Here is a 12,640-nt window from a genome sequence, read left to right on the forward strand (position 1 = left end):
GTTGTTAATAATTTATTTTTCATCAACTATTAATAATTTGGAGTAAGATGAACATGACATTTAAATTTTGGTATCGATCTTCATACCTCTTCACGAATTGAAATCCACCTTCTAAGACGTTTGAAACAATCTTTATTATCCAACTGAGTCCTCTTAATTTATAACTTTGATCTTTCAAATATACTATCTAATATCGTATATTGTTTGGTATGTTTTTTGTTGTTCTCCCCAAAACCTTTCACGTGATTCTCCCATCCCTTCCGATAGTAGTCTATCATTTCCATTCCCATTCACTGCCCACCCCCTCATGTCTCACCTCTCTTTTGTTCCCCCTCCCCCCATCCACAATAACCACCTAAACTAAAACCTCTCATTCCAATTTAAAAAAAAAAAAAAATGAAACCAGCAGCAGCTTCCTTTCTCACATCCATCATTCTCCTCCTCCTCACTTTCCATTCTCACACTTTCCAATCCCTCACCCCTAACCCCCAAATTACGGACGCTCTCTCCATCCTATCTTTCAAATCCAAAGCCGACCCCCACAACAAACTCCCTTTTTCCATCACCACCACTTCCTCTCCCATTGCAAATGGCTTGGAATTCAATGCCAACCCAATTCCTCCAAAGTCACCCGTCTAGTTCTCGAAAACTTAACTCTCTCCGGCACCTTTCCACCCAACACATTATCCAATCTCGACCAGTTACGAGTCCTCAGTCTTCAATCCAACTCCCTCACTGGCCCAATCCCCGACTTATCCGGTCTACTCAACTTAAAAACTTTATTTCTTGATCATAACTTGTTTTCTGGCTCCATTCCACTTTCCATTTCATCTATGCATCGATTACGAACTATTGATCTGTCGTTTAACAAACTTTCGGGTCCCATTCCCGTCAGTATTGTTAATCTAGACAGACTAAACTACCTTCGTCTCGATTCAAATAAATTAACCGGTTCTATTCCGCCTTTTAACCAATCTTCTCTTCAGATTTTCAATGTTTCTTATAATAAACTATCAGGACCGGTTCCTGTAACACGTACATTAGCTACTTTTACGTTTTCTTCGTTTTCGTCTAACGTTAAATTGTGCGGTGAGATTGTTAGGAGAGAATGCAGTTTAATAGGACCGTTTTTTGGTAACCATTCTTCCGCGGCTCCTCCGCCGCCAGCACGAGCAGTGCCGGGGCAGAGCGCGAGCGCGCAGTTACAAGAAACAAGCTCAACCAAATTAAAACATTCGAGAAAACTTTTATTAGAAATAATTGTTGGGATGTCTGGGTTTGTAGTACTTGTTTCAATGACCATATGTCTATTTATAGGAATTAAATCGAGATCAGGAAAGAAAAAGGGAAATGATGACGTCATGTCGACTAACGAGATATTAGAAATGGCGGCGGCTGCCGATGTGATGAGAATGGAAGAAGCTAATGAACTTGAAGAAAAAGTGAAAAATTTACAAAAAGGGATTGCAATGGGGAAAAGTGGGGCCCTTGTGTTTTGTGCAGGGGAGGCGCAAATGTATACATTGGAACAGCTGATGAGAGGGTCGGCGGAGTTGTTAGGAAGAGGGTCAATTGCGACTACTTATAAAGCGGTTTTGGAGAATCGTTTGATTGTGTGTGTAAAAAGGTTAGATGCGGCGAAATTGGAGTTGGCTAGTAAGGAAATGTTTGAGAGGCACATGGAAGCGGTTGGCGGTTTGCGCCATCCGAATCTTGTGCCTCTCAGAGCTTATTATCAGGCTAAAGATGAACGGTTGTTGGTTTATGATTATCAGCCGAATGGAAGTCTATTTGCTCTCATTCACGGTAAAGTTTTGTTTTTTGTTTTTGTTTTTGTTTTGAACTGTTGGGTTGACTCAGTAACTATAGGTACGATTTGACTCACTGTGGCTGCATTGGGCTAAAAAGTAGTCGCATGTGATTTAGCCACGTAGGTGTAGGGTGGGTTATTAACTTATTATAAAAAGAAAGACTGTTTGAAATGTACTATCACTACACTAGATACAGGAGCTACAGGAATCTTGCAGGTTGGTGGGTTATTTATGGTTACGCAAGTTTTGTAGAATACGACATTGACTTAACTTGATTAAGGCCAGGGGTTACTTTTCTTTATCTATACTTCTATACTACTCATAAACCTCGAATATATCTATACTTCTATACTACTAGCATAAAGTAAAGAAAAAATAACATCCTTGTTTGAAAGTTACACGAGGGGATTGTTTGAAATGCTCTTGATGGTTAAATTATACTATGAGTTCTTTATTTTTTAAAATATCTCCGTTGACCTTTTACATTATCAAATTATCTACAACACTCGACGTTGTCTCTACCACCAACAGCCGCCTCCACCACCACAATGTCGCCACCATAACCACCGCCGCATTGCGCGGATAACGTGCTAGCTTGTAACAAAGAAACTTGTACCCATGATTCAAGAGGGGATGGGTTTTGTTTTAGACAAATAATGTTTGGTTGGGTATAGCTAAAACAAGATGGTATGGTAGAGTGGTATACAGAAGATTACTTTCATTTCGTTATATATTTTGGACTTCTAACAATTCATACCTCTCGGCAAGTAACTAAGTATAGATTTTAATTTAGTCTTATATCCTTTACTTTTGGCATTCTTAATGTATCAATTTAAAATTTCATCTTGATGCAAAAAGAGTAATACGGGTGTTGAAAAAAAAAACTAATTAGAACAAATTCTTTCATAAAATAGTTTTTTTTTTTTTTTCAAACTTAAACTTATATAATTATTATTGCCGTTTGAAAAAACAAAAATTTGTGATTTTACATTAATTTTGTTTGAATTAAAATCTATGGAAACAAATAAAAAAAAATAGATTTTGTTCAAAATAATAGGAAATAGATTAGATTGCGACAACCATCTCCAAATGGTATAGTGATAAGACTACTTTCCTCACAAGAGTTCAGAATTTGAGTCTTACACTAGGCATGTTTGGGGATGACCACCTGTATTTAATTTCTACTTATGATGGAGTGGGTGACTTTTTATTAGGGTTTCTCATCCCGGGTTTAAATTTGGGAGTTATTGAGCAATAGGCTCTAACACGGACATGATAAGACAAACCTCCCGATAATCTCGAGTAATTGTGCATGGGATGGTTAATGAACCAAGCCTTTTATCAAGTTATTCGAGTTCGGCTTGCATATATCTTATGCTCTATAATTTGTTTTATAATAAGATTTGTTTCACCTAAAATGGTCTCCATGGAGTAATATCTAGATGTCTATAAAATTTTTGGACTTATATTTGAATTAATTTCTTATTTACATAGACTTTAGACACTAAATATGAATCATTTGAAGTCTTATATTTGTTCATAATAAGTGCTTCCCAGCTTCTTTATTTTTTCATTTATCATAACTTTTTGTTGGATTAAACGTAAGGAGCAATCACAATTTTGACATATACAGGGTCAAAGTCAACAAGAGCAAAACCACTACATTGGACATCATGCTTAAAAATAGCAGAGGATGTAGCACAAGGCCTCTCTTACATCCACCAAGCATGGAGACTAGTCCACGGTAATCTCAAACTATCAAACATACTCCTCGGTTCCGAGTTTGAAGCCTGTTTATCGGACTACTGCCTCTCCGCACTCTCCACCCATCTCCCCAACACCACTGATCCCGATTCTGCATCCTACGAGGCGCCAGAAACACGCAAGTTAAACCAACAGCCAACGGCCAAATCTGATGTTTACTCATTCGGGGTCCTACTCCTTGAGCTCCTAACTGGAAAACCGGCATCCGACCACCCTCATTTAATGCCAGACGATATGGTGAAATGGGTGAAGTCGGTGAGGGGCAACGGTGGTGGTGATGTGGAAGACAATCGGCTCATAATGCTGGTCGAGGTAGCGATAGTGTGTCGAGTGAGCTCGCCTGAGCAAAGGCCTACAATGTGGGAAGTTATTAAAATGATTCAAGAGATTAAAGAAGCTGCTGTAACGGAAGAATTAAATGGGGTTTAGCTGATCTTTATTAGATAGTAAAACAAGTTGCCACTTGTATATTGGGTTTTGCTAATTTACGTCCTATGTAATGATATGATGATCAGGTAAAAACAACTACGAATTACAGATGATGATTAATATGAAAATCATCATCAATTATTTTTGTATGCATGAACTAACTAGAGTTTGGTCTGGTTCTAGCAACGTACGTTGTGGGGCAGGGGACCGAAAAATAATGCACGTCCAAGTGGAAAGGATAAGAATGGTAAAACATGTTTTGATCATACTAGTTGAAACCTGCCAATGGTTTTGATTTAGATGTATTTTTAGGGCCCTCTATTAAGTTGTACATGGTATTTGGGTAGGGGATTTCTTTCATGTTAACTTATTACTAATTTGAAAGTAAGGTATTTTTATATTGAAATCAAAGGAGAAAATTTATTAATCATTTTTGAACCTTAATTTTATATATTATTCTTTTACAATATTTTTATTGTTATTGCTAGATGATTAGTTGTCATTTTTAAAGTTTGGGTTAAAATAATTGACCTAAATTTGTCAAAACTTTATACTGTAAAAAAAATACTTTGCGGCAACGCGCGAGGTCAATAACTAGTATTTACTGTGAATTAACAAAGTCGGTAGGTAGGTAGGCAGTTGTTCGAAGATCCTCTAAAGTTGTTTTCAATTTTATAGGTAAAGTTGAGCACATCTTAACCTTTGGATTAAAATTAAGGGTCAAGATTCAAATATATATATATGAAGCATAAATATTATATAAGTTTCAGGTAAAATAAAACAAGTATTAAAGTAAAACAATTTAAATAATAGGATTTTATTCACTGAAAATCACCGTGCATCATTTTAACCATAAGCTAAGAACCAAGATCTTATCCTATTTGTTTTATTTTAATATTTGTTTTACAATACCCGACTCCTATAATGATATACCGGTAAAATATACTTTCAGATTTTATAAATTGATTTTTCATGCATAGCCTAAAAGACTTTCAGATTTTATAAATTGATTTTTCATGCATAGCCTAAAAGTTGGGTTTTTTGGTTTGGTTTTTCTCACCCCTAACCACAAGGTGTTAGGTTGTTTTAAGACTAACTCTTGGTTCAAGGATTGGTTAGACCCGAGCTGCGTTTAGAACCGGTGTTTTCATATGTCATCTTACTATCTTAATTAGTACCTTTAGGTTATGCACACATCTTTTTCAAGTAGTTTTATCAAAGGATACACACACACACACACATTTTACATAATCATATTCAAATCTAATTATCACAAATGTAATATATATATATATAATGGATGTAAAAAGATGGAGAACATTGTTGCCATACATTAATAATCTGTACTTTTTTTTGCCATAGTTAATAAATGTTCACATGTTAAATTTTCCACAAAATTATTTGCACTCATATCATGCACTACAAACAAATTAGCTATAAAACTACAACACTTGTGTTTCCAAAAAAAAAATCACACTAGAAAACACACACACTAGTTTCAGCTGGGGGAGGCATCGGAAAGTCCATAGCAGATCAGCAACCGAAATTTCAAAACTTTAAATGTTCAGAAAGCTCTCATCGATATGACTTCACAAGTTGCCACCATTGCCACAACCCCCAGCAATATTTCAAGATTATAAACTTAGCTATCCAAGATCAGCAAATCAATGAACCATCTACAAGCACATATCTCCAACACACGCCTAATATATCACACTGCACTGGAAAATGTCAGAATTAACGCTTGTATAAGTGTATGTTATACACAATAGGCGATAGGAAAGCGGTATTTACCTGCACTTATTTCCATATTCTTCACTATAATGTATGTTGGAGATGAGGGTGAGGTAAAATACGAATATACATTAGCAACATCTTAAACTTAATGTCTATGCAACATGAGGTCGGAAATGGGCTGTGGACGAGGTTTTGATCTCATGATTGTTTCGTCACTGTGTTTGATGAGCTCTGAGAGTCTCCATGGTTTTTGCCATTTCCATTTGAATTGCAACATCCATTGATGATGACTCCTCTTCCACCTCCACAGCTTTCCATTAGAATGCCCGACCAATGCCAGTTTCTTCATAGATAACTGACTCAGGGGAACCATCTGTACTCAACATATTCATATTCAGCCAAATTTACTATAAACTACAGAAAGAATCAAAGAAGTAATTAATCAAGATGTTTTGACCTTTCGTTTCTGGTCTATGAAGGCTGCTGATTCCCTGACTGAACCATTGGCTATGCCTGCCGTGTATTTGAGCTGTTTTGGTACGGGAACAGAATTTGGAGATAATGGACCACTCATGTCATCAGCCACGTGTTTCAGTGAATTGTGAGAATTACCCTGTTTTACTAAAGGAGTTAGAAATGAAATCGTATGCTTATATTTTATACTGTCAAGAAAAATCTGATGCATTTTATTACCGAGGCAGATGAAGCCAATGCGATTGCCACAGTTTGCTGTTCTCTTACTTTTAGCTCCTTCTCGGCTTCTTTTCTTCGTAGTTCACTCTGTCTTAGCAAACCCACAAGCTCTTGCAACTGTTCTTCCATTTCTTTCATCTCAACATCCTTCTCCCATGATTGGCATCTATGTGAAACCATGAATATCGGTAACTTATGTAACTTATATATTCTAAACAGGACAAATAAGATTACATGGTAATATAAGGCGTACCTAGCATCTGCAAGAGAATTGAACATATATTGAAGAAGGTTCTTGGCATCCGCCATAGAACGCAGCTGATTCCAACGTCCACGACTTGCAAAGCCACGCTCCCTTTCTTCTGCCTCGGACAGTTGTGAAGCCATGAACACAAGTGAGTTTGATGAAATGCTTAACATGCTCTCTAGTGAAGATATTCTCGACATTCTAGCTTCAGGTGACAAAGATGATGCCCTGAATGAGTTAAATATTAGTTTCTCCATTCAAGGAAAGTATTGTATGAAACACCAATAGTTGATTGTACCTAGAGAATCCATTTTTTCCTCTTGGAGGGCTAACTCCTTTTGCAGCAAATTCATCAACTTGTCTAAGAACAGCTAGCTCTTCAGCCAGTGCAGCACGCCTGCAAAATAGCCAATTAAGTAAAACAACATATTTCCCGTATCTATATCATCATAAACTTTATATATACATACACTTCGCTTTGTTTCTCATATTCATATCGAACTTCATGAACATTCACCATCACTTCCACCTCATGATCCAGCCATCGCTGCAATGATTTCTCATTGCTCTGAAATGAGAAACTTGATTTTTAATAAAAGTACATCAAAGGTGACAAAATTGCATTAGTCCTGACATTAACCTGTACATTTGTTCCATTTCCATTTCCGTTTCCGTTGCTAGTCACTGTAAAAGATGTATGTAATATATGAGCAAGGCTATTTATGCAAATTAACTAGGTCTCAATGATGCATTTTTAGTACTTCCAACAGCAAGTAAGATGCTAAAATATACCAGAAATGTCGCGAACTGACTTGCGGGCCTCAAGTAATTCCTTGAGCCTCTTGGTAGCCATAGCAGCCTCTTCTGTCTTTCTTTGAAGGACCTAAAAGGCGATTGATTATATTAGATTAGACAACGCAATTTCAGGGATTATAATGTAAAAATGAACAAAATCAGAGCCGAATGGAATGCAACCATTTTCTGGCGTTGATTTAGGGCCTGCAGTTTATGCCTTTCGTATTCATTCCTACGCCCTTCTTTCTTTAGCTGCAATAATTTGATGAAATGATCAAACAGCCTCATATAAAATTCACCATAAATATTACTCATATAAACGGGGTTTGAAAGAAAGCAAAAATGTTGAATAGCAACACAACGTTAATACATGCCTGCAACAATTCTTTTTCACGTGATGCTTTCCACTGTCGGAATTGCTCAGCTTCTTGCTTTATCCTGTGTTGTAGTTGAACCTACAACCTCATATAAGTTAATACCAAATTTCACTTATATAAACAGGTACTACAGATACAGGTTTTGAATATATAAACCTTTTGGGCCTTGATAAATTGTATTTCGTCTTGTAACTTTTTTGCTGCATCATCACTCTTTTGTTTTTGCTTCACAATTTGAACCTGACTGTCTTTTTTCTTCTTGAGATCCTGAATCTGAGGTGTGAAAATTGAACAGTTAAAACATGTATTGTAGATTGTATGCTTCACACTCTAAATGGGCATGTGTATACCTGTGACTCGAGTGATTTTAACTTGTGGGAATGCAAATCTTGTAACTTTTGTGTTTGACCGTCTGAAGTAGCTGAAAGATTTTCAATTTCGGCCTGCAATCGGTCCCTCTCTTTCTACATTGATAACCGAAAGTTTAACATTAAACAGAAACATAAATCACATAAGATGACAAAGTTGCTTGTAAGAATATAATCACCTGTACTGCCCGTTTTTCATCCTCGAGTTCCATTATTTTCTTCCCAAAATGTTGCTTAAGAGTCATAGTATCAGATCCACCAAAAAGTTTCATCTCCGACTATAAAAGAATCGAATATGTATAAGTAACTTTCAATACAATGTAACCAACACATTAACAGATATATAATCTCGATTGGTAGACCTGGTGATCTGTTTAATATTTCTAAAAGCAAAAATGCAAATATATATAAAGAAAAAAGAGACACACCTCCTTCTGCTCTAAACGTTTATTCAACTCATGCAGTTCTTTGCCCATTGAGTCTTGGAGAAGGGTGTGCTCCCACTCTTTTGCTGCTTCTTCATCTATAACGCCAGAATCGCCTTCACAAATATATTCATGTAACAAAAATGTCGTTGACTGAGAAATGGGGTTTTAATATAAGCAAGACTTGGGATATAAGAATAGTAGTTAGTACCACTTTCACTCATCTGATAATCAGATGAATCAACACTTCTTTTTAACTCTTCATTTTCTATACAAAAGGAATCATCAACCTGCAACATTTAGTCATTATAAGTTACCTATGAACTTTGAACCATACTTATAGGTAGCGTAAAAAATGATGAATTACACGTACTTTAGTGTCCATTTCAGAGTGATCAATTGCAATGCCTCGACTACGGTAAACATGAAGTTCCCTACAAAGATCTTGATTAGTAGCTTCAAGCCAAGCAATCCTTTCTCGCAGTACCTGGTCAAAAAGCCATTGTTAATGGTCAAGCAATTACAGGCATAAAAACTTCTTCTATTTTCAACCTATTACACACATTTACATACCTGTAATTCCACTGGAGAACCTCCACCACGAGCACAAAGTTCCGCCTGCAAGCACTCTAGTTGTTGGCGCATCCTTAACATTTCACTTGACATTGGGTCCCTATTCACTACAGGTTTATTCTGAATATTCCGAGCACGATTAGCATACTTCAACGTGTTCAAAGTTTCCTCGGCGTTTATATCAGCAGGACTAACGCAAGCTGGGAAACCATAATGCTATAAGTTTGTGTAAAAATCAAAACTTGATAATTAACAACAAACACTTTATTTTTAACTACATTAAAAGATTTTGGGGTATAGAAGTTACCGATCATAACTGTTCTGCTATTTCCACCAAGAGAATCCTGCCATTAAAGTACATTACAGATTGACCCCAAATCAGTAAACAAAAATGCTATGCTATTGATATATCATATTCTAAAGCAAGGGGGAAAAAAACAAATTTCAGGTTCTCCAGCTTGTTATTGTGTCCAACCTGTAAGAGGCGGGTAAGTTTACTATCACGATATGGAACATGAGCACCTTCTTTCCGTTTCTTCTCATCACCAAGGGCACTGATCACATTTCCAAGTGCAAGAAGTCCCTTGTTAATGTGAACTCCTGTTTTCAGAGAAAGGGGTTATCACAGGACAGTCTTAGCATCACACACTAATGAAAAAAATAAAATCAATATGCCTCACCTTCTTTGAATCGCATGCCATCAGATCCTGTTCTTTTAGCGCGTTCTGATCCAGCAAGGTCAACTAAATGCAACTTGGCACAAAGATATTCATCACCCATGGCGTCATTCGAACTATTATCACCAGAACTCCCTTTTCGTATTTGTTCTACTGTAATTGTAAAGATCGCATGTGAACGACTGCATCAAAAAGTAATATCAATTACAGTACATAAGAATAACTGCTATCAATACGATACATTGAAAAGACGTAAAAAAAGAAAAAATGCAATTATAGCATCTAGTCAACCTCGACTGATTATTCATATTTGTACTTCCCGTGGCCCTGCTCAACGATCCGTGCTCCAAACAATCAGCCATTTCTTTAAGTGTTTGAACACTACATTCAGTAGATCCAGCAAGCGTTATAACACCATTTGAATTTTCACGAATTTGTATTGGTGGCTTCCCTGGTATATTAACTTTTCCTGTCTGCCCATTCGTTATCTCTGATTTGTTACTCGAGTTTGGATCCAACAAGTCTCTCACCTCTTCTTTTAGAATCTAAAATCAACAAAATTCCTCACTTAATACTCTAAACTATGTTTCATATCATATATCTCCATATATAAAAAGTTAACAAAAGTATATAAATATATAACCTCAATGAAAGAAACATGCAACTGGAAATCTATTTGATGCTTCAAAGTTTCGATCTTGTTGAACAAAGCATTCATAGCTTGAGGAATAAGCCCTGTTTGAGAAGCATCTTTAGAGCCAGAACCCATAGTATACGTTTTCCCCGAACCCGTCTGTTAAACTTGAAAAATGTCAAATACCATCATCATAAACAATCACAATTACAATACAAATACATATATATATATATATATGACTTTTATTAGATTAGATTTAATAATATACCTGTCCGTAGGCTAAGACAGTGGCATTATATCCTTGAAAAAGACCATCAACAAGAGGAGCAACACATTCTTCAAACATAGCCGATGAAACCGTACCGGTACTACCATAAACATGATCGAATGTAAACGAATGTGTACCCAGTTGCACCTATTTTTATTTCATATATAATTAATTATAATCATAATATCAATATCAAAACAGTAGAAACCAAACCACATTATTAGACACTTTTTGATATATAACATTACTTAAGAGTAAGAATTTACCCAATTTAGCAACTTTACAATTTATATATAGTATGTGATGATTATTACTAGTTAAAATTAGTATGATTTTACTGAAAAATATACTGCTTATCAGATCAATGGAAATAGTGAAGTGATGAGATCTAGTAGTAATGGGATCTGTTAAAAAGTAAAGATGAAAATTGAATCTTTTGATTAAAAGTAAGTAATTAGATATAATTATTATTGGTATTAATGTGGTTAAGTTAGCTGGTAATGAGTGACCGACGGACGTACCTGTGGTTTTCCGGGAACAACGGAGACACAATCTTTACAAGCTTGAAGCTTTTCATCACCCACGAGTGGGCGGATATGTACAGCTACTTTGACTGAACAGTCTTCAGTAGCGGCGGTGGTGGTGGTGGTGGTTGGTGGTGGTGGTGATTCCATTGTTATGTTGCATTAAAGTGTGGTGCAGTGAGAGTAGAATTTTGGCGAAGAAATGGATACAAGATCAATTTAATTGATATTATATGATGAGGGGGAATGGAATGGTGTGTGAGTGGGAGAGAGACTGAGAGAGAGAGAAAGAAGATGAATGAAAGTATGTATGTATGTGTAAAACTAATAAACTGTAACGACAGCGCCACCAACACCAACCTGTAATTCTCTATCTATCTAGTCTACTACTCCTTCATATAATACGTTAGTTACATTCATTCATTTTCTACTCTTTTCCTTCGCATCTAATTACTATTCATGGGTTCCATTGGGATCGGGTTTAGGTTCGTGGGTTTTGACCCAAACCCAATTCATTACAAGTTTTAAGGTCAAATCTTTGACCTTCACCGACCCATTATAAATTGGGTTGGAAGAACGTGTTGGCGGAAATTGATTCATGCGGACCAACGGCGGAACTTGAACGACGCTACTGGAGGGGTCAAAATATTTTTTGGGTTTTAGGTTTTCTCTTTTATGCATCTATGTTTTGCTTTTGAGGGGGTAAAAACACATAAAAAAATTTTATTTACCATTAAATAATATATAATTGCTAAATATGGTCCAAAATGTTGGAGGGACCAAAACCCCCTTTGGTCCTTCATATCTTCCGCCACTGCATGCGGTTGGATGGTTGCATTCAAGTCAACCAAGTAATATGATTCGTGAGTTTGTGCATTGGTTTCAAGTCAAATGAGTTGAAAGATAAACATATTAAAAATATAGATTTACTTTGATATTTTCGTGTTAGCGGGTCAACCTATTTACCCAAATGATCAACCTAAATCCAATCCTGAAAATTCAATTTATTGGGTTGATGAGTCAATATTTCACAACCTTAACCTAGTTTTTTTTCGGATAGGCTTTAAGTCGGGTTTCAAATTGGATCGAATATTGACAGCCTTATATCTACCTTAATGATACTTTTTACTTAAAATAAAATATATGTGTTTATTTATTTTTAGTGTCTTTGAGAGCAAATTACACCAATTAATTCAAACTGTTATATTATTAAGGATTCCATATTGATTTTTAGTCTAAGAGGCAAGACCTTTACGAACTCCACATTCACAATGTATGTGTGTAATTAATAAAATAAATGATACCATATCATTTA

At 36.1% G+C, this 12,640-nt stretch overlaps 1 protein-coding gene and 1 pseudogene across 2 annotated transcripts; one reads left to right on the top strand and one right to left on the bottom strand.

The window, feature by feature from the left end:
• The first annotated feature begins 217 nt into the window (after positions 1-217).
• Positions 218-4,097, top strand: LOC122587262 (annotated as a pseudogene).
• Positions 4,098-5,333: 1,236 nt separating this feature from the next.
• On the bottom strand, positions 5,334-11,690 carry LOC122587261 (kinesin-like protein KIN-4A). 2 transcript variants are annotated; one of them, XM_043759377.1, is made up of 25 exons: positions 11,323-11,690; positions 10,802-10,948; positions 10,540-10,689; positions 10,188-10,441; positions 9,900-10,078; positions 9,695-9,819; positions 9,527-9,563; positions 9,220-9,419; positions 9,020-9,133; positions 8,858-8,936; positions 8,650-8,762; positions 8,401-8,499; positions 8,204-8,317; positions 8,010-8,126; positions 7,851-7,931; positions 7,657-7,728; positions 7,474-7,564; positions 7,322-7,365; positions 7,152-7,249; positions 6,980-7,078; positions 6,688-6,909; positions 6,435-6,600; positions 6,199-6,354; positions 5,799-6,114; positions 5,334-5,725 (listed from the first exon to the last, which is right to left on the bottom strand). In XM_043759377.1, exons 1-24 carry the CDS (start codon positions 11,473-11,475, stop codon positions 5,887-5,889), a joined length of 3,138 nt encoding a protein of 1,045 aa, XP_043615312.1. In that variant the 5' UTR covers positions 11,476-11,690; the 3' UTR covers positions 5,334-5,725; positions 5,799-5,886. The 2 variants fall into 2 exon arrangements, with proteins under 2 accessions (XP_043615312.1, XP_043615311.1); XM_043759376.1 differs by having other exon boundaries at positions 5,334-5,720; positions 11,323-11,688.
• Between the last annotated feature and the right edge of the window lie 950 nt (positions 11,691-12,640).

Source organism: Erigeron canadensis, chromosome 2 (assembly GCF_010389155.1).
Source record: "Erigeron canadensis isolate Cc75 chromosome 2, C_canadensis_v1, whole genome shotgun sequence".
In the NCBI taxonomy this organism is placed as follows: domain Eukaryota; kingdom Viridiplantae; phylum Streptophyta; class Magnoliopsida; order Asterales; family Asteraceae; genus Erigeron; species Erigeron canadensis.

Excerpts from the sequence above, each read along its gene's own strand:
- LOC122587261 (XM_043759377.1), bottom strand. The coding sequence starts at position 11,475 with ATGGAATCACCACCACCACCAACCACCACCACCACCACCGCCGCTACT. Across the intron at positions 9,820-9,899 it reads TGGCATGCGATTCAAAGAAG|GAGTTCACATTAACAAGGGA; the intron begins GTGAGGCATATT and ends CTCTGAAAACAG. Across the intron at positions 8,318-8,400 it reads ATGAAAAACGGGCAGTACAG|AAAGAGAGGGACCGATTGCA; the intron begins GTGATTATATTC and ends TTATCAATGTAG.